Source organism: Haliotis rubra, unplaced genomic scaffold (assembly GCF_003918875.1).
Source record: "Haliotis rubra isolate DU_JTF1 unplaced genomic scaffold, ASM391887v1 Scf21, whole genome shotgun sequence".
Lineage (NCBI taxonomy): Eukaryota > Metazoa > Mollusca > Gastropoda > Lepetellida > Haliotidae > Haliotis > Haliotis rubra.
The window spans coordinates 2,422,185-2,449,131 of NW_025766114.1; the positions used below are offsets into that span (position 1 = coordinate 2,422,185).

Genomic DNA, 26,947 nt, shown 5'->3' on the forward strand with positions numbered 1-26,947 from the left:
TTACATTTAGGATTACACTTTCTTAGAAAAGTACAGATTTTGTTGGGTTGAGTCCCATCCAGGATCTGTACACCACACCCTCAGAGTCAGGCACCTAATCGCCAGCACACAAAGTCGGCCGTCTAACCTGCTCAGCCACCACGGCTTCCACATGGGTTAGGCGGATGACTGTGTGTGCTGGCGATAAGATGCCTGACTTTGAGGGTGAGGGTTCAACCCAACCAAAGTACTAGTATCTGTACTTTACTAAGAAAGAGTAATCCCAAATACAACATGTTACATTTGACCACTGTCTAAATGGCATTGTGTATTCATGGATCAGATAACGTTTGATGCAGAATTTTCAATATTTTTAATAGCTAATGGACATGCTGACAAATGAAAATGGATATGGACAAACCTTATCATTCACCCCACACAAACAAGTCCCCATGAATGCCTCACATGGTTATGTATTATGCTTGTAAGCTGAGTTACAAATCCACTAACACAACACTACAGAGTATCGGGGACAGAATATCCATAGCCTCCTGAACAAGAAAAAGCCTCACATTTCATTCTTAAACAATTCAAACAACATATTTAATCATACTTTGTAAATTATTTCATTAATGATTTATTAACAGAAAAAACTGTAACAGTACTCAATATTAATATTTAACCTCAATATTTCAAAATTCATTTACAAAATTGCATCAAAAGAGATACATCAATATGGCTGCAGTACTATTATTTATAATTTTTGAAGTTCATCAAACGCAAACAATGACTTTGTTGTTAAAGAACTTAAATAAATTTTGTAGACAACAGATGTATTTCAAATATGGAAAACTCGTTTGACTGTTTCAGTGTTGTATTCTCAGTAAACCCTCAGATGTGAGGTGCTTGGGTTCTCAAGCCAAAGATGGGTATCGATGTACAGCAATACACTCATGTTAACATGTAGCTACAGCGTTGATCGTACACACTGTGTACACTCAGGGATTGTCCGAAACATTGGTGAGAGACTGTACATCCACAGCAGACAAGACAACATCGGTATCTAGCGGACACTGTCGTCATGTCTTCTTCCCCTTTGCTGCCTCCTGTGCTGCTTTCTTGGCCTTAACGATTTCACACAACTCCTGCAACACAGACAGTATTAATCAGTGCATTTGTTGATGAATGTGTACAGATGAATGTGTACATTTCTGAAAAGCAGTTGAGTAAAACATAGAAAATCCTATCTTTGAAGGGCATTTATAAGTGGAATACATAGGAAAAGCAAGATTTTATGGATGTCAACTTCTTTATTGTGAATAACACGACATATGCTTGCTCCTTCATCAGGTGAATGGTAGGGAGTATAAGGGGGATATACATATACACATACATGGGCACTTACAAAGAAAACATGTATAACAAGTTTAACAATGTTGAGGAATGAATATGTAATAACAACATGAGGCCAGTGATACACTAAAACAACATGATAATAGATTGATGGGATGTAAAACAAACACGAGGAGGCCAGTGATACGCTAAAACAACATGGTAATTGATTGGGTGTAGAATAACACAGGGAAGCCAGTGATACCGTACAAACACGAGGTAAGGGAGGGCAGTGAGCACTACAAACAAGAGGCCAGTGGGCTGATGAGGTAGTGATAAGCAACAGTGATGTAATTAGATGAGTGAGTCCCAAGCACATGGTAGGTAGATTCCTTGGTCACGGTTGATTGCTAGCTGACATCTCCGTATGTCTATGGCTTCCTGAAGCTTCCTTTGGCGCCAGTTGTTGCTTGTGGACAGGATTTTGGTGGCTTCCCATTTGATGGTGCGGTCCTTGTTCTTTAGTATATGTTCTGATATGGCAGACTTCTGGTCGAGCTTGTTGACGGAAGCTTGATGTTCCTTGAGTCTTGTGTTGACAGGTCGCAGCGTTTCCCCGATGAACAGTTGTCCACAACTATACTAGCCACATAAAGGAACTGTGCATTGTCAAAATATTATCCCAGTTGATAAGTACGATAACAATGTCAAAGGTACATATAAACTTTAATGGAGGGATCATGAGACCATAACAAGTCAGGAGAATTTCAATTGAAAAGTCAATCACAATGACGTCACGAGTCCACAAGCGGGACAGGGGTCAAACGACAATGTCACAAGCTCAATAACGGGTATGTCCACCATTGGCATTGAGAACAGCAGTGCATCGTCGACGCATAGAGCCTATCAAACGTGCAAGGAAGGCTTGTGGGATGTCACGCCAGATTCTCTCAAGTTCTGTTGCAAGGTCAAGGACGTTATCTGGCGGATGAGGAAGACGGCGTAGACATCGATCCATCTCGTCCCAAACATGCTCTATCAGGGAGAGATCCGGGGAATTTGCAGACCAAGGCAGTAAGTCAACGTTGTGGTGTTGCAAGAAATCCATAGCAACCCTTGCCGTATGAGGGCGGGCATTGTCCTGTTGGAATGTTAACCCAGGGCCATGACGTTGCAGAAAAGGAATTGCCACAGGTCGAAGAATCTGATCCCTGTCTGTAGCCCACACCAGTTCAGTTGCCCTGAACAATCACCAAAGGGGTTCTTTGGCGTGCTGTTATTCCACCCCAAATCATCACGGAACCACCACCAAAGCGATTCCTCTCCAAGACAGGCCTGTGCATAACGTTCTATCACGCATCTATAGGCACGTTGACATCCATCACTATGGGAAATGTTAAACCTGGACTCATCTGTAAAACAACATTTCTCCACCAAAACAAGGGTCTGCGGACATGATTTCGCACCACATTCGGTGAGCTTGTCGATGACGCTTGTGTCAGGATAGGCCGTATGGCAGGACGCCCTGGTCTGATCCCTGATGACGTAAACGTTGTCGAACTGTGTTGGTGTGGATAATGGGCGAAATCCTGGGATGGTTCGGGCAGTCATCACTGCAGTCTGAAAACCTGTGGCGCAGATGGGTCACCCTTATCCATCTGTCCTTTCTTGGCGTTGTTACACGTGGACGCCCAGAACGTGGCCGATCGATGACGTCATTTGTGTTCTGGTAGCGTCTCACCAGTGCAGAAATGGTGTTCCGGTGGCAGTGGAAATGTGCAGCCACTTGTCGTTGAGACATTCCCCCACGGACCATCCCAATGGCCTCATGACGTTATGCAGACGTGAGCCTTGGCATGCTATGCGTTTCAATAGCCGTTTAATTTTTTGAACGATCGCAAGGGCAGGGGTTGAGCTTTCCAAAAGTGACAGTATTGTGTGGCCTTCATTTGCTCTGTTTCTCTTTCCCGGAATGCACGAGCAACAACCTATTGCACGTCATGCAAGTAAGTATTAACATGACGTTTGATGCCACACTGCTATATCAAAGTTACAAGCTTAGGCTTCTAAATAATTCAGTGTTGGCCAGACAATCCCATGATATTATCAGCATCAATCACACCATCAAGTTGACACACAATCGACCAACTCACTATGCTGACCTTTCGATCCATCATAGCATCTTACAACCAGCCTAGGAAGTTGTGGACAAATTTGTATGTGGCACCCAACCAGGAGGAGAACGAGTGAGTGAGTGAGTTTAGTTGTCCGCCGCTTTTAGCAATATTCCAGCAATATCATGACTGGGGACACCAGAAATGGGCTTCACATATTATACCCATGTGGGGAATCGAACCCGGGTCTTCAGCGTGATGAGCGAACGCTTTAACTACCAGGCTACCCTACCGCCCCTCCAGGAGGAGACGTGACTATTACCTTGTATCTCTTCATGCAGTCCTTCTTACTGCGTAGAGGTAGACACTCGGCAATCCTCTCCCACCTGTCAGGTGTACTGGCGTTGAATGTTTTGAGGGCTTGCTCCAGGAGCTTCTGCTCATCTGATGTCCAGGGGGCAGGGTTGGTGCCGGTCTCCCGGATCTGCTGCTCAGCAATACCTGGGGGGGAGAAGAGCTGAGTGAGTGAGTGAGTGTTGATGACTCTTTCACCAATATTACAACCATATCACCCATGAGGGGAATCAAACCCAGAGTGATGTCAACATTGCAAGCAAAGGTTTAAGGACCTACTCCTAAATGTAAATAATATTCCAGCAATATCATGGCAAGGGACATAAGAAATTGGCTTCATACAGAGTACTAACGTGTGGAATTGAACCCAGGTCTTCACCTCTAGGCTATCACACCGCCCCATGATATGAGGGCATGCGCTAAAACGTTGTAACGTTGCATTCAAGAAAATCATACTTTCAATGCAACGTTTATTCACGTGTTAGCATGCATGCTAAAGTTGACACTGCAAGCCCACTGAAATATAGGTTTAATATATATACCCTACACATTGTATCGACTGATTATGCTAGACCCTTTGACATGGGACCCAGACTGTCTAACTATTCTCATAGGGAACCCTGGTAAACACGATGCTCTGTGAGCTAATGAGTATGATTCCATGCCGCTTTTAACAACGGCCCTGCAATGTAAGTATGGAATCAAACCCATGAGCTAACACTTTCTTCAAAACATTACCACATGACAAGATGACCTACTCTCCATCCTCTCACTGGGGACATCCTGCATCCCAGAAGCAGCAGCCTTGTGCTCGTGCATGAACTTTTCATATGCCTTCTTCTGGGCTTCCTCCTTCAGGAAGGAGTCTGAAAAGACACAAACTCTTGAAACACACACATGACCAAATATATTCTTATTCATTGCATGATTTCTCACTATTTGGTCAGCATTTAATCTGCCTAAGGTCAAATATTTCTTTGGTGAATATCAAAGTAAAGCTGCTAGTTATCTGCCTTGTCATAGGCTATAAAGCTACAGCAGTTACCAACCTTGTCAAGGGTGAAAAGCAGGACCAGAGTTATCTACCTTGTTGCAGGGTATAGTGAGTGAGTGAGTGAGTTTTACGCCTCTTTTAGCAATATTCCAGCAATATCAGTGGGGTACACCAGAAATGGGCTTCACACATTGTACCCATGTAGAGTATCGAACCCTTGTTTTTGGCGTGACGAGCGAACACTTTAACCACTAGGGTACAGTAACAGCAACTAAACAGTACAAAGCATAGCAACTGCCTTTGAGACTGAGGGCAGTGGATGTGAATCTTCCCTAGCCAAGGGAGGCAACTGACTCTAGAAGTCCAGTTTTCACCTTTATTAAACTGGGCTGGAATTTCATCATTAAGCTATGACTGGACTAAAGCGTCTTTGCATAGTCCAATTGAAATTGAAATCGACATCCAGTTTGTAAACTACTTGCAGACTTTGGTCGATCGAAGGATTTTCAAAGTATACATATTGCCATCTGGACATCAACATATTTTCCAAATCTTGTCATGTTGTTAATCTAGGTGCTGAAGTAGTGAGTGTGTGAGTGAGTATGGTTTTTCGCCACTTTTAGCAATATTCCAGCAACATCATGGCAGAGGACACCAGAAATGGGTGAGGTGAGGTGAGGTGAAATTGGGTTTTACGTCGTGCTTGAGAATATTTCACTCATATGACGATGTGCATGCGTGTGTATGTGTATGTGCGGCTGCTTGTACTAGCCCAGACTTAAGCTGGGTTTATAGTGCTAGCCCACTGAGATACCATGCTGCAGTGAAGCATGAATACCCCACTCAGACATATCATACTGACTCCGAGCCGACCAGTCCTTGTTGTACCCATTAATGCCGAGCACCAGGCAGGGACCAACAAGTACCATATTTTAAGGTCTTTTGGTATGACGCGGTCTTCAGTGTGATGAGCATAGGGTGGTGAAGTAAGTTGAAGCACTTTGTGAGATAAGACCTGATTTACATACAGATCCGATAGTCTTGTCTGGGTGCCGCCATTATGTCCAAAGCAAGCAACCTACCATTTTTCTGTAAATCCTTGGCCTTGCCTAGTACATCCTTGGCAGTTTTATTGCTACCATCCACATGCTGCCCTATAAACTTGGCTATCACCTCCCACCTGTAACAAGCAGGAATACAAAAAATGAATGAAACCTTTCTGCCCCTTGGACTACAATCAGAACATTATGTCAGGTTAAATAACATCAGACCAAACTACAAGATGTATGTTATCTTTCCTTTACAAAACATCTGGCTGAATATCTATTATTACCCTCTTATCGCACTCTGGATTTCCCTGTAAATCCGGCTGTCGGAGAGAGTGACAAATATGGCCAATCATGTGACCATTTGGACGCCAAAAGGGAGGAAAGGGACGCTACTCGTGGGTGAGTGATTTTACGTCCACTTTTTTAGAAGGGAACTTCAAGGGATTTCAAGTGTTCCACTATCATTCGCAAGAGGAAGGAGACAAGCATAATTAGCATGAGTCAGGATAAGCAAAAATTACATGTATCCCTGAATAATTGGAATAACGGTAAATTACCACCAACCTGTCTTTAACATATGTTTTATTTGGGATTACATTTTCTTAGTAAAGTACAAATTCAGGGTGTGGGTTCGAATCCCGGATGGGACTCAACCCAAAAAGTACTAAAAGTTGAAAGTGTAATTAGGAGATAAACGTACTGTGTTTGGAAATTAGATGAATGTTAGACCGAATTGGTCTCTAAATTTCATTTGAAGCCGAACGCGTAGAGTGAGGTTTCAAATGATTAATTTAGAGACTATCAATTCGGTCTAACATTCATCTAATTTCCAAACACAGTATGTTTATCTCCATTCTACCATAACCGATTTAAAATCGAAATTCTTCGTTCTGCGGAAGACACTACGTAATCCGGCATGGGACGAGAGGCAGTTTGAACTCGTCTGTGAAGGGAGAGGTAGGTGCCGTTCGTATTTTGTTTAACACTGCCACTTCTATTCTGTCCAAAGAAAACAAACTACTGTTTATTCAATGCAATAATGTGATACCTAAGAGCTTGGTTTATATAATCCCAACTTCACAATACCGAAACCCGCCTATTGTTTTGTGTGCCGTGTTACTGTACCCCCCTGGCCACACTATAATGGAATCGTCTGACCTACTTATTTACTTGGAAGTAGTTGTTGACAGCGCAACAGTTCGAAATGGCGGACAAGCCAGTGTTTACATTTTGAGAATGGTTGAAATTTGAAGTGACAGTGGAAAATACTTGACTGACTGTCGAATCTGAACCCTGCAGAATCAAAGAATAGATCCTTTTCTGATCGACCCATGACCTGTAACTCATCAAAGACTGTTGATTTTTATGACAGGCGAGTGTCAATCATGATTTCACGTACGTGCCTTCACCCCCGCATGCGACGAAAGAGTGACAGTGCAGCTTTGTGTACATGCCACTAACTTTGGATTCCTTGGAACATTGTTTTCATCACTTGGGACTGGATTATGGCCAAGCTTTTTTCAAAGTGTACGAACATAGATCTCCAGCAGTGACAGCCTTGCGGGGAAGCTAGCAGAGAGCAAATTTCTGGTGGTTCAAGTTTTGACATCTATTTTTTGAACGAAGCAACAGGTCATAATGGAGTACGATTGGCATAAATTTGGTGTTTCGCCTGACTATTATCTTGTTAATTTCCCATTATAAACAGAAACAAATATACCATTTACCAGGTAGGCAAATGTTTACTAACGTTTTGGTGCACATTTTGTATAGATATGGATGTATTTTCACAAGGCTTTCTGATTCATAAGTTTGATATTGTTTGTTTATGTTTGGGTCTGTGTATGGTAATTGAGTTTGAATATTTTTTATAATAGAAGGTAATATGATGGTGAGTTTCCCTAATAATTGTGGAGGAAAAATCATATAATTGTATTTTTCGAATTTCAATAAATGTTTTGTAAGCATTTACATCACATCTGTTGTGTTGATATTAGCCATGTTGGTGGTCAAGCTGAAGTAGTGCGGCAGTGTGTTGTATACGTGCGCAGTGAAGCACCGTGAAATCAGACACATTTTCAATCCAAAAAGTCTGATTTTATTGATTGACCAATCAAATTTGAGCATTTCATGTAGCCATGGTAGAATCCCAAATATAACATGTTACATTTGACCACTTTCTAAATAGCATTGTGTAATCATAACCTGTCTTTAGTTCCTGCTGGGAAGAGGTTGACGGCCTTGATAAGGAAAGACAACTCTTCCTCTGTCCATGTCTTCTTGCCCTTGTTACTGTCACTCCCGCTGCTCTTAGACATGGCCTCGATCTGCTCCCGCTTCTCACGCTCAATGCCGTCATTCACTTCTTTCGCCTGAATAATCAATTTACACATTTATCTGATCTCATTTTGATTATACACAGAAAATTAAAGGACTTACAAGTTACTCTTCACATAAATGGTCTTAAATTTTAGAGAATTCAAATTTGGACAGCTTGAATGTTATTGAAGATGGCCTTAGTTATTACTTCTCTTGATATGATTGAGAGAGTGAGTGAGTGAGTTTAGTTTTACGCCCCACTCAGCAATATTCCAGCTATATGGCGGCTGTCTGTAAATTATCGACTCTGGACCAGACAATCCAGGGATCAACATCATGAACATCGATCTACGCAATTGGGATACGATGACATGTGTCAACCCAGTCAGCGAGCCTGACCAGCTGATCCCGTTAGTCGCCTCTCACGACAAGCATGGGTTGCTGAAGATCAATTCTAACCCGGACCTTCACGGGTCTCTCTTGATATGAGAGATGGCTTCTTTGCCATAGTGTGCACATTTAGGTCCATCATGGCAGCCCACTGGATGTGAGTCAGGCTGAAGCAGGTCATCCATCCATCCTCATCTATGATACCCTTGTGTACAAAGATAGCATCAGAGATTGGGACAAATCTTCAAGAAGCTGCTGCAAACCAGATGGTGGCCACATGAATACGTGCAAACACCTAATTGCGCGTACAGCAACGTGCAGTGAACTTGGACAAAGTACTGTGACTGTGTCCCAGTCCACCCAGCTGTGAATGGGTACCTCATTAGGATGAGAAAGCCGCAATAACTCGGTGCGCCTAGTGTCTGCAAGAGTTGTATACTCCCCAGGGAGATGAGATTGATAATACGATGTGCCATTGAGATTGACATCCAATGATTGAGTGGAAAAATACCAGCACCTTGAGCATGCACTAGTTGCGTGGATATGTGCGCTATATAGATATCCTACAATAATAATCACACTTTGTTTCTACTGCACTCTATGATATTCCAGCTATTGGATGACTGTAAATAACTGAATCTGGACCCGACAATCTGGTGACTGATATATGAGCAGTCATCCACATACTCAGGGTACAATGTGACACAATTAATCATGTTGTCTAGACAAGGATAGGTTCTAGGAGATGTAGGAATTTCTTTGTGTCATTAAAGTATTAGCTCTAACAACGTGATGCAATGGCACAGGCTTCATACTTTGTGCCCATCAGGGAATCAGACACAAGTCTTCTTTGGACAATTAGGAGCTGTCTCTCTTCCCCCGTGTCGCCTAAAGACACATACAGATGGGCAAAGACACACGGAGATGGATGTAGACACACAGACGGACATACACACAATTCCATCAGCTTCCAATGATATTCCTTATCAAGAGTGAGTGAGTGAGTGAGTTTAGTTTTACGCCACACTCGGCAATATTCCAGCTATATGGCGGCGGTCTGTAAATAATCAAGTCTGGACCAGACAATCTAGTGAGCAAACAGCATGAGCATCGATCTGCGCAATTGGGAACCAATGACATGTGTCAACCAAGTCAGCGAGCCTTACCATCCGATCCCGTTAGTCGCCTCTTACGACAAGCATGGGTTACTGAAAGTTCATTCTAACCCGGACCTTCACGGGTTCTTTATCAAGAAACATATTATGTTGTTGGGTGTTATTTATAATACTCACATGTTTCAGGAAAGCATCTTTAGCCTTCTCCTTGTCCCCACAGTTAAGAGATTCATTCAAGGACTGTAACCTACAGGTAAGACAAGAATCACTAGCATGGGGACAACACAGGCTCATGTAACGTAAAAGCACACTCTCTAAAAAAGCATCGCTTGGTAACATCGACAGAAATCAAACAATGTCATCATGGAACCTCTGTATAGAGAATGTGAACAATTAGAGAATACCCCTGCAAATGGTTGTTTAAATATGAGGCGCATTCTTGGTTTTGTCTTATTCTTGTATTTTGGGGATAAATGTATAGTGTTCCTGTTTGTAATTGGTACAAATGTCACAGACACTTGAATCTTTTCTGAAGCAAAAAACTACTTACTTTGTGAGTGACAATATTTCCGCCAACTTGTCAACCTCCGTCATATAGTCCAACCTTTCCTTCTCGTCACTGGCAAAATATTCATAGTCCTGCAATGATGGAAGATATAAAGATTCACGATTAAAATAGCACCTAGTCCACAAAACTGAGTCTACTACAATTGTTCTTTTTACCATTTCACAATGACAGACCTTAAAGGCAAAACCAAGGTCACTACTTGTGTCTTAAAACACCCCTAAGACACCCTGAGGCATCATATTTGAAGCAAGTCTAAGCTGAGGTGATGGAAACATCTTTCTAAATGGCCAAGTACTGAAACATGAAATCTTGGCCTGGTAAGGGTGAGCTTCACAGAGTAAGCATAAAACAATAACATTAAGGGGAAAATCTAAAACATTCCCCGACCTTTATCACAGTTCGCATAGTCTTCCTCTCCTTCTTCAGCGCCTTCTTCTGAGCTTCTCTCTCCTTCTTGGCTGCAGCAGCCTGCAACAGGGGGGAAGATAAGGAACATCACACATTACACTAGTCAGTGAGTGAGTGAGTGTGTAAGTATGGTTTTACGCCACTTTTAGCAATATTCCCGCAATATCATTGTGGGGACACCAGAAATTGGCTTCACACATTGTACCCATGTGGGGAATTCAACCTGAGTCCTCGGCGTGATGAGCCACTTTAACCACTAGGCTACCCCTCCGCTCCTGAACATGACACTAAAGTACTGTCGGAAATAGGGTTTGATTTTTTCACATTTAGATCCGCAATTAATGCAGTTAATATGTGAAAGTGTGAAATATCTGTTAAACTAAGTTCGGCCTAACTACAGTCTCTGTGGTAGTGAGATAGGAAACATAAAAAAAGGACTTTACTGATACGAGAGATTAGTCCAGAAATGAGCAATGTGTTGTTTTTTCTAAGTCCAAGTTGACTTATTTGGAACAGACCTTGGCTTTATGCCATGTGCAATGATATTGTATTACAAAGGACAAAAAAAATGCCCATTTTGAAATTAGACTTAGCTTCATTAGAAACGATAGCTGCTGTACAAAATAATATGTTTACTCGTGAAACTATTAAAGATGTAGCTACCATGGAGTCTCACTACCACTATAAAACGTCTCAAAAGGAAAACCAGGTCGGGTGTCGTAAAAGGAAAACCAGGTCGGGTGTCGTAGACGATGGTTGGGGTCGGGCTGGGGGATTAGAGATATCAGCTAAGATAAGATAATCCTTTAGGGGAATTAAACTGGGGCAGTAACAATTTACAAATAATATCCTGTCCTGTCGATCTTCAGGTGGCCATGCTACCTATATTTTTTAGACATTTGATACGATGGCTGATTTAAGCCTTTCTATGGGTATCATGCTGTTTTACATATCTCAACATAAACTTTATGAAAAAAAGACATTAGATGTTAATCAATATTTGAGACATATTCAACACAAAAGAAAACACATTGAATATCTTTGAGATGACCCCTTGTGCCTATAGGCAGTACGTGCATTTCATGCTCGGTGTGTCGACGGTATGTCATCATACCTGGCCGAGCGACCTAATTGTCATCTATAGTCTGATCTATTGTTTTAAGCAGCTATTCGTATTTTTTCAAAGTATTGCCCGATTTTACGAGTAAACATGCTTTTCTGGATATGCTATTACGCATCCCACTGAACGCCCAGTTAGGCCGATGTGTGTTTTTTAGACATATGCTATTTGCAATTGTGTAAATTTTAGGGATACAGAGTAACAGCCAAAAAACAGTTTTTTTCTATTTCCGACAGTACTTCAACTGGTTTGTCTGATGCTGATTCACACTCCACACATTTAACCTCGTCTGCTGTGACCAAGAATGATATTCACCCCACCAAAGTCACAGGCAGGAATGTTACAGTCACATCACGGCAACCTAACAATAAGTCAGACAAGACAATGAATATGATAGAAGGCAATATAGGACACCATCAGCCTCCTTGACGAACACAATCAACTTTGTAACAGCTACTTACTCAGTATGAGCCTGTACCATATTATAATTTGAATAAGATGAACATGGTGTATGATAAATCTGACTCCAAGACTAGCACAGGCATGTTTCCTACAGATACCTCACTGCAGTGAGTGAGTGAGGGAGTTGGGTTTTTACGTCGCTTTTAGCAATATTCCAGCAATATCATGGCGGGGGACACCATAAATGGGCTTCACACATTGTGCCCATGTGGGGATTCGAACCCGGGTCGTCAGTCTGATGAGCCGACGCTTTAACCATTAGGCTACCCCACTGCCCCTACCTCACTGCAGCCTTGCGATAGTTTGGACAACACAACAAACGCATTAGATGACAGCATTTGATATCATTGACTATGATGATCAGCTAGGTGATCTAGATGCAAAGGGAGATATGTGGTGTAAGTAGGTCAGAGTACCTCCACCTCCCCACCAGCGGTAGTATGGAATCCATATCACCCTTGACCGGTCACTAACATGTAACTTCTTTGAGAGGCATCTTAGAAGTTGAGAAAACCAAGTTCTATGGATAGTCAACTTCCTTTTTGCAATGTGTGCGACGTTTCGGTGTAGGTACTAACACTGTAACGTTGCACTCATTGCAATAAAGAGGCTGACTATCCACAGAACTTGGTTTTCCTCCAGTAACATGTACTAATGCTGTGACAAAACACCTTTAACTTACCTGTGCTTTAGCTTTATCATCTTCTTCCTGTTTCTTCCTCCTCTCCTCTTCCTCTGCTTCTCTTCGAACCTGTGACAGGAGAACACCAGTCTCAAAGTATGTTTTTGAAAACAGATTCCAGCTACATGGTGGCGGTCTGTAAATAATCAAGTCTGGAGCAGACAATCCAGTGATCAAGAGCATGAGCATCGATCTACGCAACTGGGATACGATGACATGTGACAACCAAGTCAGCGATCCCGTTAGTCACCTCTTAAGACAAGCATGGGTTGCTGAAGACCAATTATAATCCAGATCTTCACGGGTCTTCTGACCTGCAAATTCAATGCCAAACTATCCCAGGATTTTCATACAGTTCCTTAGATGCATTTGATATCAGTGCATTTAACTGTAAATGTAATAAGTTTGATGACAATAAATATACATGATGGTTCTTGTGACAACTACTTCCTCTTGCAGCCTTACTCTATCTTCCTCCTCCGCCCTTAACCGTGCTGCTTCCTGCTTGGCCCGTTTGGCTGCCAACTTCTTCTCCTTCTCCTCATCTTTAAACTTCTGTATTCGAGGATCACAGGCATAGCTATTGTCTACAACATAGAAGGCAGGGATCATATATCTGAGACACACAAGTCCTGAGCGAGTGAGCGAGGGAGATAGAGATACAGACATATGAAGTTTTCCGAAATGCAAGTCAAAATTACGGTTTTCGATTAGCGTATCGCAATACGTATCGTTTTCATGTCTGAACCGGTAAATACCGGTAACCGGTTATATTGTGCAGCCCTAGTGGTTGGGTGGGTGGTTGGGTGGGTGAGCGAGCGAATATTGCATCAGTAACCTGATTACAGATATGGAAATTGTGGCATCGATAACATTGAACATAATACAATAATCTACCACTATAACCAACTCAAAGGGACCACTAATTATAGTTTGTTAACCATAGTTTATTATATGCATTGGACTAATATAAACAGCAATAGGACATGACAAAAAATAGAACACTTCCTCATACCAGGCATCCTCGTATTTTAGCCCTGGGCTTAATTTCAAATTTAACCCATTTCATCTAAGAATTATTTTTTCTGAAATTAAGCCCTGGGCTTAAATTCGAGAGGAGGTAAAATACAACAAAACTTTATTCTTTTTAACTTTTAATGGAACGAATCTTATTCCATGAACAAATTCGTTCATCTTTTCAACATAACCATTATAATTTGAGAGAACTCTTTTAAAATTAAAACTGTTGCGTTGAAATCAGGGCCTCGGTCATTGATCCACCTTTGGAAACAAAGAGTTCAATATTTTGGGGGACTTCCCATTCTGGAACATTCACAAGATTTTTTAAGATCACCATAACTTTAAGAATGTGACCATCCATGCAAATGCCCAAGAAATCTGTTCTTATCGTGTCCAGTAGTGAGCCCATCTCAGTAGTGAGATCACTCTAAAAGAAATTTCAAATTTACGTCATTCGAAAATCAAAACGACAGGGCTTAAATATGAGGATTCACGGTATCTGTCAGTTTGTTACAAGCATGTGTTACAGACACAGTTTACTGTACTTACCCTCTATCGAAGTATAATGCAGTTATGTATCGACAATGCAGTCAAGTTCTGAAGATGCACCAAAGATCTGACAATGCAGTGAAGCATTGTTCATTATTCAGTGTTCTGAGTTACATCTTTATTATAGAAATGTGAACACAGATCCATGAAACAGTCATCAACTCACCAACTAACAATCGTATCCTTGAAACCTCTTCCTTCTTCCGCTTCTGTCGAGCAGCCTTGTTCTGCTTTTCAATCCATCTTCTTTCATCCCGACTGTTACACAGAAAGTTATATCACTGTGTTATGATCAATACTATTCCTTCATTTTGAGTGAGAGAGTGAGTGAGTGAGTGAGTGTGGTTTAACGCCGCTTTTAGCAATATTCCAACAATATCACTGCGGGGGACACAAGAAATAGCCTTCACACATTGGGCCCATGTGGGGAATCGAACGCGGGTCTTTGGCGTGACGAGCGAACGCTTTATCACTAGGCTATCCTGCCTCCCCCTCCTTCATTATGACACAATATTTACTCAACTGTATTAAAATCCCAACTTTCATACTGCCAATCCTATCTGCTGAGACAACTGACTGACTGAGTTTGGTTTTACGCCGCTTTTAGCAATATTCCAGCAATATCACGGCAAGGGACACCAGAAATGGGCTTCACTCATTGTACCCATGTGGGGATTCGAACCCGGGTCTTCGGCGTGACGAGCCAACGCTTTAACCACTAGACTACCCCACCGCCCCTCTGCTGAGACAAAGACATAAGACATGTAATAATGAAACAGTACCGTAGCACTACATTTACCGTTTATGATACCATATTGGAGGTTACTATATACAGGGTTAAGAACACAATGTAAAACAATATTTGTTGGTGTGATGTTGCGCACTGACGTTGAAGCGACAAGCTCATCATTCCTTTCTGACTGACGATCAGATATCATACTTACTTTTCACCCTTTTCTTTTTCTTCTTCATCTAAATATGAATATTCTCTCCATGAATCAAATTCATACCTGGAAAATAAGATGTGATAAAGTGATACAACAGAAAATGTGCTATGGAGATGATGACTTGAATCACTTGGCATGGGATATATATATACGTTCAGATTGTCTTTGGTACATATTTTTGAAAAAGCGATTTTCAACCATTCTAGTCTGAGAGGCCATGTCTGCCCATGTCCAATACTCATGTTTTCCTGGTATATGTCAACCTGCAATGTCTCAGGAATTTTGAAAGGCAAGAGGCAACATCTTGTAATTTGTCAGAAGTCTGGCAAGTCTGTAATTTTTCAGGTAGGTGACAACATCCTACAATGTTTGGGGTAGGTGACAACATCCTACAATGTTTGAGGTAGGTGACAACATCCTACAATGTTTGGGGTAGGTGACAACATCCTACAATGTTTGAGGTAGGTGACAACATCCTACAATGTTTGAGGTAGGTGACAACATCCTACAATGTTTGAGGTAGGTGACAACATCCTACAATGTTTGAGGTAGGTGACAACATCCTACAATGCCTGAGGAAGGTGATAACATCCTACAATGTTTGAGGTAGGTGACAACATCCTACAATGTTTGAGGTAGGTGACAACATCCTACAATGTTTGAGGTAGGTGACAACATCCTACAACGTTTGAGGTAGGTGATAACATCCTACAACATTTCAGGTAGGTGACAACATCCTACAATGTTTCAGGTAGGTGACAACATCCCACAAGGTTTCAGGAATGTGGTCACAGACTGTAATGTTTCAGGGGTATGGTCACAGAATGTAATATTTCAGGTAGGTGACAACATCTTCCAATGATCAGGCAAACCACCACATCCTACAATGTTTCAGGAATATTGCCTGTCTGTAATGTTACAGGTGACAACATCCTCCAATGTGGAACCTCAAATGTTCAAGACATACAGTAAAAAGACACAAGTCAGTTCTGCAGTGATATCAACAACTTACCAAAATCCATAGAAGTCGTTGACTTCGTCAAATGTGGAATTGTCATCTCCTAGTGGGGGCACTCGCTTCTTATTTGACCACCTGAAATGTACAATGAGGTCATTAGCTCAGCTGGACTTTCGTGTCATGAATATAGGAATCTTAAATACAGAACCATCTAACTTGAATTGCCAAATGTTGATTTATCAAACAATGTACCACCCACAAATATCTGGGTTAGAATTGGTCTACAGTAACCAATGCTTGCTGTAAGTGGCGACTAACGGGATCAGGAGCTCAGACTTGCTGACTTGGTTGACATGTGTCATCGTATCCTACTTGCGTAGATGCAAAAGTTAGTAACCACTGTATTGTCTGGTCCAGAGATGATTTTTTGCAGACCACGTCCATCTTGCTGGAATATCGCTAATGGCAGTGTTTAACAAACAAACCAATCAAAGATAAGCACTTTCTGGCGATTTACCTGGGTATATTTGTTTTTTAGGTATAGAGGACTCAAAGTCCTTAATTGTTAAGATCCACTTCACTGGGTAAAGGACTACAAACTGTGCAGTGACAGTAAATTTTTCACCATGTCTAAATTTGCGCTCCTACAAGTTGATTCTGTAACTGCTGACATAAACAAGAAAAAGAACTGCAGGAATATTTGAGAAATCATCACCTTGCATTCCTTTCAAACACAGATGTGAAGGTTTCATAGAAATCTTCTTTTGAGTGTGCTGTAACTGATGGTACGGAATCATCAAATTCTGGATCAACGCTGTCATATGCCCGTCTCTTAGAGGGGGTACCAAGAACCTCATAGGCTGAAACATTCGATATTGGTCTCTATAAATTACATGACTTCGCACATACAGCCACAGAATAAACAATCACTGATTCAGGTTGTAAAGGTCATGGGCACATTTGTGACCTCGAAAAAAATACATGACCCTTCATTTCTAAGTATACTGTACAAAAGATGTTAAGGATCACCCAATTCTTTCACAGTGTTAGGTGCTCCTCTACTTCTCTTGAGTGGTATATGGGACACAGGCCCGGCCTTCTCAAGCAAAAAAAGGCATAGGAAATAGTTTTCAACTGTCACTAATCCACAAAAAAAATTCCTGCATAACAGCTGCGGCTATCTAACGACACAAGTCAAACACAGCTCAGTGCCTGTTGTTTAACACCTATATCACGGCAGCCTGAAAACAATGAATCTGGTCGATGCAAACCAATGGTCGACTGCATGAGCAGCGATCTACATACAAGGGAACACTGACACACAATTGGAGATGAGAGACACTGCTACCATCTGACCCTCATTACGGATTTATTGATTCGAACAGGGATACTGAGAACTAGTGCTGGTGCAATTGATTTTTTGGGTTCTGGGTCCTTAGGGCCTACAGCTTTTCAGGGTTATAGGCAAACACTGCGATCTTACAGTTTTTAACTCATTTTCCCATTAATTTCTTTATATATCTTTGGCTTCGGGACAAGACAGGACACCAGTCAAAATCAACTGGACCAATCATGTCATCATCTAAGGGGGTAACTATGGCCTATGTCCTTGGAAAATAAAAGGCCTTGTATTGGCGAAACATAACACTTGTATTGGGAGATCTAATTTCAATGTAAGAAAAATGTGTGATTATTTTCAAACATTGACATGAACTGATTCTAAAAGTTTGTTTTGTTTCACATGAAATGAAAAAAAACGTGATTTTTTCACGTTCACTTCCCCTTTAATGTTGCTTTGGGCACAAATTGAAATATGAAGGTCAATGCCATGTGCATGTTAACATCCTGTATCATCATCAACCTGGGATTGAAAATCACAACCATAGGATCATGGCACACCAAAGGGAAGCAACTCTCCACAATGAACTGTGGTGATTTAATATACAAGACCAAAGTGCCCCCGTCAATACTAATGAAGTTTCTGTTATAAAGTATCATTTGGTGCAGGATGTGATTTCAGGTTTTTTTCAGTACTTGCACTGAGTGCAACCTGGTTTATAGATTTGGCTGCATCATCAAAATTCTGGTTGCACCATAAAATAATGTCACTGCTTCTTAAACGTAACATAAATACTTCTTTAATAATTTTATTAACAAGTACTCATTATCAGATACATTCAACTGACCCAGATCCCATGATGATAAATGATGACTGATTCTGTTTCAATTTTGCCTTACCTTTATTCATAAATCTCAGTCATACGATTACTGCTACGTAACTGATTACTGAGTACATAAATGTTTATGCTTGTAACAAGTCTTGTTACTTCCAGTCCCTTACTTCCCATTTAAAACACACAATGACAGCTGTAAGATGATGAAGGATTTATCGTTACCTGCACCGGGTGCAACCTATTACTGACAGTAACCCGCACCAGCCATTTTGAACATGCATCGGTGCAGGTTGTAAATGGGGAAATTGCACCCTGTGGTGTGATATATTAAGGCATCAGTGGATAATTTCAGCTATAACATTACAGCAGTTAACATCACACTAAGTCACTGCTCTCATTTTGACCCAAGATCACATACCTCTGGTAATACAAGTGAAATAATCATCTTCACCGTCCTTCACCTTCAAGCCTCTCGCCTTCCGCTTGTCTGGGTGATGCTTCAAAACTTTCCTTTTATCTGTAAACATGAAACAGTTTCTTAGTTGTCTTCTCTTGGAAAGTTACTGCATCAAGAGCTACATGATATATACCACTGGCTATCAAAAGTCTAACAAAGGCGTTATTATAATGGTGATAATATGATAAACAAAGTGTTCATAGCTCTAAGGTGAGGTGAGGTGAAATTGGGTTTAACGTCATGTCTGAGGATATTTCGCTCATATGACGACGGGCATGCGTGTGTATGTGTAGGTGCGGCTGCTTGTACTAGCCCAGACTGAATCTGGTTTTATAGTGCTAGCCCACTGAGATATCATCCCGCAGTGAAGCATGAATACCCCACTCAGACACATTATACTGACTCCGAGCCGACCAGTCCTTGTTGTACCCATTAATGCCGAGAGCCAGGCACGGACCAACAAGTACCATATTTTAACATCTTTTGGTATGAGGCGGTAGGGGATCGAACCCACGACCTTCCACTCTCCGGGCGGACGCTCTAACCACTACACCACGGAGGCGGTCTCATAGCACTAAGATGTAAACCTATGATATAACTATACAGTTAATACTTGTAGCTCAACTAAAGTGGATCATGCCCACGGCTAGTATTATGGTGTTTAGTCAGTGCTACCAATACTTACATGCCCTCTTTATCTGGTCCTCTGAGGCCTTGTACCGTAGATTCTTCAATCCTAGCACTGCATAGTGATCTTGATGCTGCAATAAGCGAGTGAGTTTGCTTTTTAGCAATATTCCAGCAATATCATGGCGGGGGACACAAGACATGGGCTTCACGCATTGAACCCATGTGGGGAATCAAACCCAGTGTAGCAGGCCATTTCTTCCCTGGTCTAAACTTTCTAAACAGTGGACAAAGGGATGCCTGTTGTACTTGAAATCACTTTAGCTGATCTCATGTCCTTGTTATAATACTCTAAAATCAACTTCCTCTTCTCTAAATCATCCATACTGAGGATCACTGAAAATGTCGTCTGCTGGCAAGTAAACAAAGGGGGATAACTCTTCACAAACTAATGAAAAAGGATTAACGGGGTTGTCTCCCTTGAATGAACCCAAGCACTTGATAGCTGGTCAAGGTTGTTTATACTAGAAATCCAATTAAACATATTCCTAAAATTCTCAATAATTTCTGGTCATACTATATAATATGCAGTGACATAAATTGACCTTAATGGTTTACTAGTCAGAATAGTACCGGTAAGTTAGTGATACCCTCTTTTTTCTTCTGATATTTAATGCTGCACTCAGCAATATTCCAGCTATATGGGTGGATACCCACAATTATGTTTGGAGTTCTACTAGCCCTATTCATAAAGGGGTTTCTGCTAGCGGGCTAGCATTAATTCCTATCCTTATAGCATAATATTGCAGAAGCCTGCGATTACTTCCTGTCTTTCTAGTTTTTCATTTTGAGTGAAGCTTGGCTGTTATGTAATAAGCCATTCTGGGCCTCTACCAGGCTTACAATGATGCAGATGAAATATATCAATGTAAATCATCATCATCATCATCATCATCATCATCATCAACCTGCACTCAGCAAGACGCCATCCATATTATCATCATCATCATCATCATCATCAACCTGCACTCAGCAAGACGCCATCCATATTAAGGTGGTCTGTAAATGATAGAGTCTAAGAACATGAAGACCAGTCACTGATATGAGCAACTTTGTACTTCACAGAGTAAAACATACATTCAACCAAGTCATTGAGTCTAACCATCCAATCCACGCAGTATTATCTTACGACATGTGAAGGACACTGGGGATCTCATCAGTCTAAGTAAACTTAGGCTCAGTATTCTTCGTTACACTGCTATATTGAGTCTAACAAACCCTAGTAGAAGGTTGAGTCAGCTAACCTTTGAGCGACCTATGACCGTCCAATCAAACGCGAGACGGCCGAACTGATTCAACCAATCACACAACAGCTACTATTTTGGGTTTGGCTTGATTTACGGTTCCCTGTCACCAATAACTGTTTTAATCTTTTCAATTCTTCAGAATTCAGTTTGATATTCAGTGTTTTTGGATATTCTCTTATTAGCTTATATTTCTGCAAGATGACATCCTGGCATATTTACGAACATGCTATTTCCTGCAACTGTTTACTCACTGTTGTGAATAATGGCATGTGTATCATTCGGAAGTGATCGTGTGGAAAATAGCATTCGGAATCGTTCGAATACAAATGTTTTCAAGGTAAAGGTTCAATTGGTATGTGTGAATGTTAATATTCGCAATTGGTATGCTGTGTTCTGATTCAAAAGGTTAGCTGACGCGACTTTCTACTACGGTTTGTTAGACTCAGTATAGCAGTGTAACGTACAAGTTAGCCTAAGTTTTAGAGGTGTGACGATACAGAAATTTCGCGATACGATACGTATCGCGATATCTTGGAACGATACGATTCGATGCATATCACGATATGCTTTCTTCAGTTATTTTCTTTAAAAAATCATATTTTAATAGCAAGAAATTTTGACATAACCATCAATATCTAGTGAAAATTAACAATTTTAAGGTCAACGATACATATCACGATACGCAAAAACACATAGATATATTTATCGTCAGATAAAGTATCACGATTATCGATACTACGATATATCGTCACAGCTCTACTAAGTTTACTTAGACTGGGGATCTCACACCCCTAACCCAAAATCCACCCAGTGTTGTAAGTGAGTGAGTTTAGTTTTACGCCGCTGTTAGCAAAATTCCAGCAACATCAGGGCGGGGGACACCAGAAATGGGCTTCTCACATTGTGCCCATGTGGTGAATTGAACCCAGGTCTTCGGTGTGATGAACAAATGCTTTAACCACTAGGCTACCCCACCGCCCCACCAGTGTTGTAAAATACAGTCAGTTTGTTTTACGCTGTAGTCCACAATAATCCATCTTCATCATGGCAGTCTTAAATTCTGTTTTGACCAGACAAACCAGTTTTTGTCAACTTCTTTGAGTGGTATTTTAAAATTTGGAAAGTACAATATTGACAAACTTGATGGATATCAACTTCTTTATTTTGTGAGTGCGACATTTTGATACAGATTCTTGACCTGTTGTCAATGATGACCCAAGAAGTTGTTATCCATCAAGTTTGTCAATACAGTTTTTGACGTTTTCCGGGTTGTTTCAGCCCAAGTCAATTCACCCTGGTCATTTCACCTCTGTTATTTCTTCCCAATTCCAAACTAGGTCAATTCATCCCATAGAGTTGTTTCATCCCAACTTATTGAGGTGAGGTGAAATTGGGTTTTACGTCGTGTCTGAGAATATTTCGCTCATATGACAACGTGCATGCGTGTGTATGTGTATGTGCATGCGTGTGTATGTGTATGCGGCTGCTTGTACTAGTCCAGACTTAAGCTGGTTTTATAGTGCTAGCCCACTGAGATACCATGCCACAGTGAAGCAGGAATACCCCACTCAGACACATTATACTGACTCCGAGCCGACCAGTCCTTATTGTACCCATTAATGCCGGGCGCCAGGCAGGGACCAACAAGTACCATATTTTAACGTCTTTTGGTATGACGCGGTCGGGGATCGAACCCGCACCCTTCCGCTACCTGGGCGGATGCTCTAACCACTACACCACGAAGGTGGTCCAACTAATTGAGTATACATGGAGAATGGTATTAACGCTTAAATCTGTTAATCCTAATTAGGCAATGTTTTTACTACAATCAGGTAAATGCTACTGTGTCTCTCTAACCTTAATAAAAAAGAATCTAGCTGACAAGGTCACTAAAACAATGGATTTTGTTTTAAGCAAAGGTACTTACTTAATTTGTCTTCAAGCCATTATCTACCAACTGAAACAGGACGATGGATCAAAACTCCCCCAAATGAAAGATTATGTACCCTCTGTAATGCAAACGATATTGGAGATGAATTTTACTTTTTTGTTTATTTGCCTTTACCTTGGCCCAACAAAGGAAAAAACAACAACTATTTTTGTAGAAACCCGAAAATGCACAAAATGAACCAGCTTTTTCACTCAACAAACAAGGAACAATTAGGAAATTAGCAATATTTTGCAAAATAATGTCTCAGTATAAGCAACGCGCCCACAAAAGATAACCAATAACGCATGAGTGTAATGTTGTTCATTTAAATGGTCAAAATGTATGTACAGTAGTGGTGTGACGATTCATCGATACGCATCAATGCATCGATCCATGGGCCGCCGATACAGTGAATCGATACAAAGTTTTACATTGAAGTATATCCCGATATGATACTTCAAATGGGCCACAATACATCGATGTTTAACTTTGAATATTGCCGAATCGCGATATCTTTCAAGAAAAAAGACTTACTTTTGTTTGATGATAAAAATATATGCTTACTTATTTTCCCTTCATAAGTAAACATTTTCTCGGAAATTCTTGCGCCAAGCACTGTGTCAGACATAGCGCTCGCATGTTATTAACATTTACAAAGTCTGTGTATAAACTTAATGATCTCGATTCCGAATAAACATTGAAAAACGCTGGCGGAAATTGACGAAATACTTTAAAAGGGTTTTATTTTGATCTTAAGGTGTTTTATAGTTGGTGTTAGAATTAAAGATTTTAGTATCGTGATACGTTTTGTATCGCCACCCTTATATCGGGATTCATATCGTATCGCAGCTTCAGTGCACAATACTTTGGCAATATATCGTCGTGACTAAAATTTTAGTATCGTAATGTATCGTATCGTAGGTTGTATGCCAATACTAGGACTAATGTACAGACAGTTTATTCTTGCAACCAAGCGATATATATATGACTTCTTTATGTTTCATACATGTATTAACCCGTGAAGGTCCGGGTTAGAATACTGATCTTCAGTAACCCATGCTTGTCGTAAGAGGCGACTAACGGGATCGGGTGGTCAGGCTGGCTGACTGGGTTGACAAATGTCATCGGTTCCCAATTAAGCAGATCGATGCTCATGCTGTTGATCACTGGATTGTCTGGTCCAGACTCGATTATTTACATACCGCCGCCGCCATGTAGCTGGAACATTGCTGAGTGCGGCGTAAACCACAACTCACTCACTCATACATGTATTTAAGTTTTACATTGTGATGTAAACCTGTACCTGTAATGCCGCAGAACGCGGACGGTGTAAATAAAGTTCAGTTCAGTTGTCATGGCACATCAGACTTAAGCTTATATCTCATCTATGTTCTTGTGCCACTGTGAGGCTGACCAAGTGAAAACCCAAGAGTAGTTCAGAATGGTCTTCTATCAAGAGACCATAGACTTACATAGATGAATAAAATACTGAAATTTTTTAATAGTTTACAATAATAATATTATTTTGCTGGGGTGAAACAACCTCTAAATGGGGTGAAACAAAGGGGTGGGCGATAATACTGGTTAACCAGTATATTGCAATTCGAACTTCACAATACGATATACATGTATATTGCGGTACACTTTTCGTGAACCGGTTCACCTGGTATGATCGGCAATTTCCATGACCATGATTGGTAATTTTCGTGATGTAGTCAAAAATACTAAAAACATTATATCCTTTATATTATCATACATTAATAGTTTTGAGAATGTTTCTTGGTCATATAATTGCATTTGCATTACTTTTAAACCATATAAAAAATAGATTGGTACCAGCACTCGTTGTTGGGATAAACAATTTGGAAACATTTTCAATTGTTCTCTTGTACAATCAAATCTGAGTCCTGCCAGTGGCCGGTGGCATTGATTCAAAAGTAAGGAAGCAGTAATTTCATTACCTTAAACCATGTGTTACACATATCACAATATATTGCAATACATATTGCAATATGCCAACACATATCACAAATATCGCAATACGAAAAGTTTGGCAATACCCAACGCTAGTGAAACAACTTGGTGTGAAACTGTGCTGGGGTGAACATGTTTGGGGTGAACATGTTTGGGGTGAAATGACCCGTTACCGTTTTTGACAGCCTTAGAAATTTTCTGGAGTCATTGTACACTGACAGGCCACATAAAACACTACCAACCCAATTCAAACAGTCAGCCTTAAAAGCACAGGTTGCTAACTATGAAGATTCTAGGTAACAACAGCTCTCTAGCAACCAAATCAGATTGTAAGAGTGAGTATGGTTTTACACCATCTTTAGGAACATTCCAACAATATCATGGCACAGGACTCCATGAGGGGAATCAAACCTAGATCTTCAGCATAACGAGTGAAAGCTTTAATCACAATGCTACCCCACCACCCCACTGATAATAAGAGGTGCCAAGTGACTCGGTTGATTACACATCCTTACACCCTGACAGCAATATAAATTATCACATCGTGTCGAGGGAAATACAAGGTTTTATCAGTTCCGAGCCGGAGGATTGGGGAATACAACCTTACTCGGGACTGATAAAACCCCGTATTTCCCTCGACACGATAACGCATTTCTCTAGCCGAATGTTTTTACTAAATGAAAACAAAACAAAACAAAATTTATCAGTTGTTTTGGCAAAACGTTTCCTTGCTGCCATATTGACACCAGCTGATCGGTTGACCTCAATGCAGCGCACGTTACTAAAGGCTTTTGTACTCCCTGCTCGCGGATCATGAGGGGTGTACATGGTATTTTATCAGAGTCACGTGAACCAATCAAAACTCGACATTCTTACATGAGGCTGGATAACAATGGTTGCTCACATGGTCAGGTAGAGACTCAATTCTTTACAGGCTGGCATCATACAGATGGACTATTGCTGAGTGCAATATTAAACAACAATATTACTGAGTGAAGTATTAAACAACATACAAACATCCCCTACTGGAATCCCATGGAGATTATCAGCATCACTGATCATCACCCAATTCACCCATTTATCATTCCTACCTTCCATTCTTTTGGGTCTAAGCCCAGCAGCAGCGCCTCGCTGAATTCATCATCATCATAGATATCAGTCTCACTCTCGGAAGAGCTGGAGCTAGACCGGGAATGATGGGATACTGAATGCTTGTTCTGGAGTCTCTGAGTGTACGCTTCAAACCAACGACCAACGGGTTCCACCTCCAAGATAAGTGGGTCTGAAAAACGGTTGGTATTACTTCGTCAATGACATGATTTAACACACACAATATTTCTTTAGATAACACCACAAATGAAGCAAACTTTTTATTGAATGCATTGAAAAATCGGAAAGATTTCCTCCCGTTTCCCCCCTTAAATTTCATTCTAGTCAAATCATATCACCTGAGTATTTATTCCTCATCTGATAAGGATGAGTTTTAACATGTTAATTTTAAACATTTAACATGCTAATTGTATATGAACATACGGTACTGAAACTTATAAACATGCCACTCACAGAAATTTTTCCTCATCGTTAAAATTTAGGGGGGATACGGGCGGAAGTCTTACCCAAAAATGTAGTTTCCTTTATATGGAAAACAAAGTAGGAACCTCTCAAACAGTTAATGGAAATAATTCTTAAAAGATAGAAATCCACGTAAATCATTAACGTGTTGCTTTATCCTCATCTTATTAAATAATTAGATAACTCTTCAGAAAATACAAGTCATAATTACACAAAATACTGGAGACAGATAATTATTCGTTGAAGTCAGGCATATAATTTATACGAAGAAATAATTGGAAAAAAAGATTTATGAATGTATGAAGCGCCTTACTTGACAACTTTCCAAAGACTTCCGTCGTTTGGCCGTCAGTGGCAACCGGCAACATTTTGTACGCAACGTCACTTAAACAATATGTTTGTTTCTGTTACATCAACATGAACATCATTTCTCTGTTACTCTTCAAATAACTATATACTGTTGACTACTCAAACAACACCGGCGTCTACATCACTTGTGCATGTTTCTCTCGCACATGTGACATCGAGGCTTACGAATAGAATCGT

General features: G+C 40.8%; 1 protein-coding gene across 1 annotated transcript; it reads right to left on the reverse strand.

Annotated features, from left to right (window-relative positions):
• Nucleotides 1-335: 335 nt before the first annotated feature.
• On the reverse strand, nucleotides 336-26,947 carry LOC124276554 (dnaJ homolog subfamily C member 2-like). Its single transcript, XM_046712198.1, has 18 exons — nucleotides 26,715-26,947; nucleotides 25,921-26,111; nucleotides 19,677-19,752; nucleotides 18,953-19,051; nucleotides 17,076-17,220; nucleotides 16,415-16,495; nucleotides 15,400-15,465; nucleotides 14,622-14,713; nucleotides 13,352-13,473; nucleotides 12,887-12,955; nucleotides 10,602-10,682; nucleotides 10,197-10,285; nucleotides 9,824-9,893; nucleotides 8,028-8,194; nucleotides 5,856-5,953; nucleotides 4,538-4,645; nucleotides 3,748-3,926; nucleotides 336-1,124 (listed from the first exon to the last, which is right to left on the reverse strand). The coding sequence occupies exons 1-18, from the start codon at nucleotides 26,767-26,769 to the stop codon at nucleotides 1,059-1,061; spliced, it is 1,854 nt and encodes a 617-aa protein (XP_046568154.1). The 5' UTR covers nucleotides 26,770-26,947; the 3' UTR covers nucleotides 336-1,058.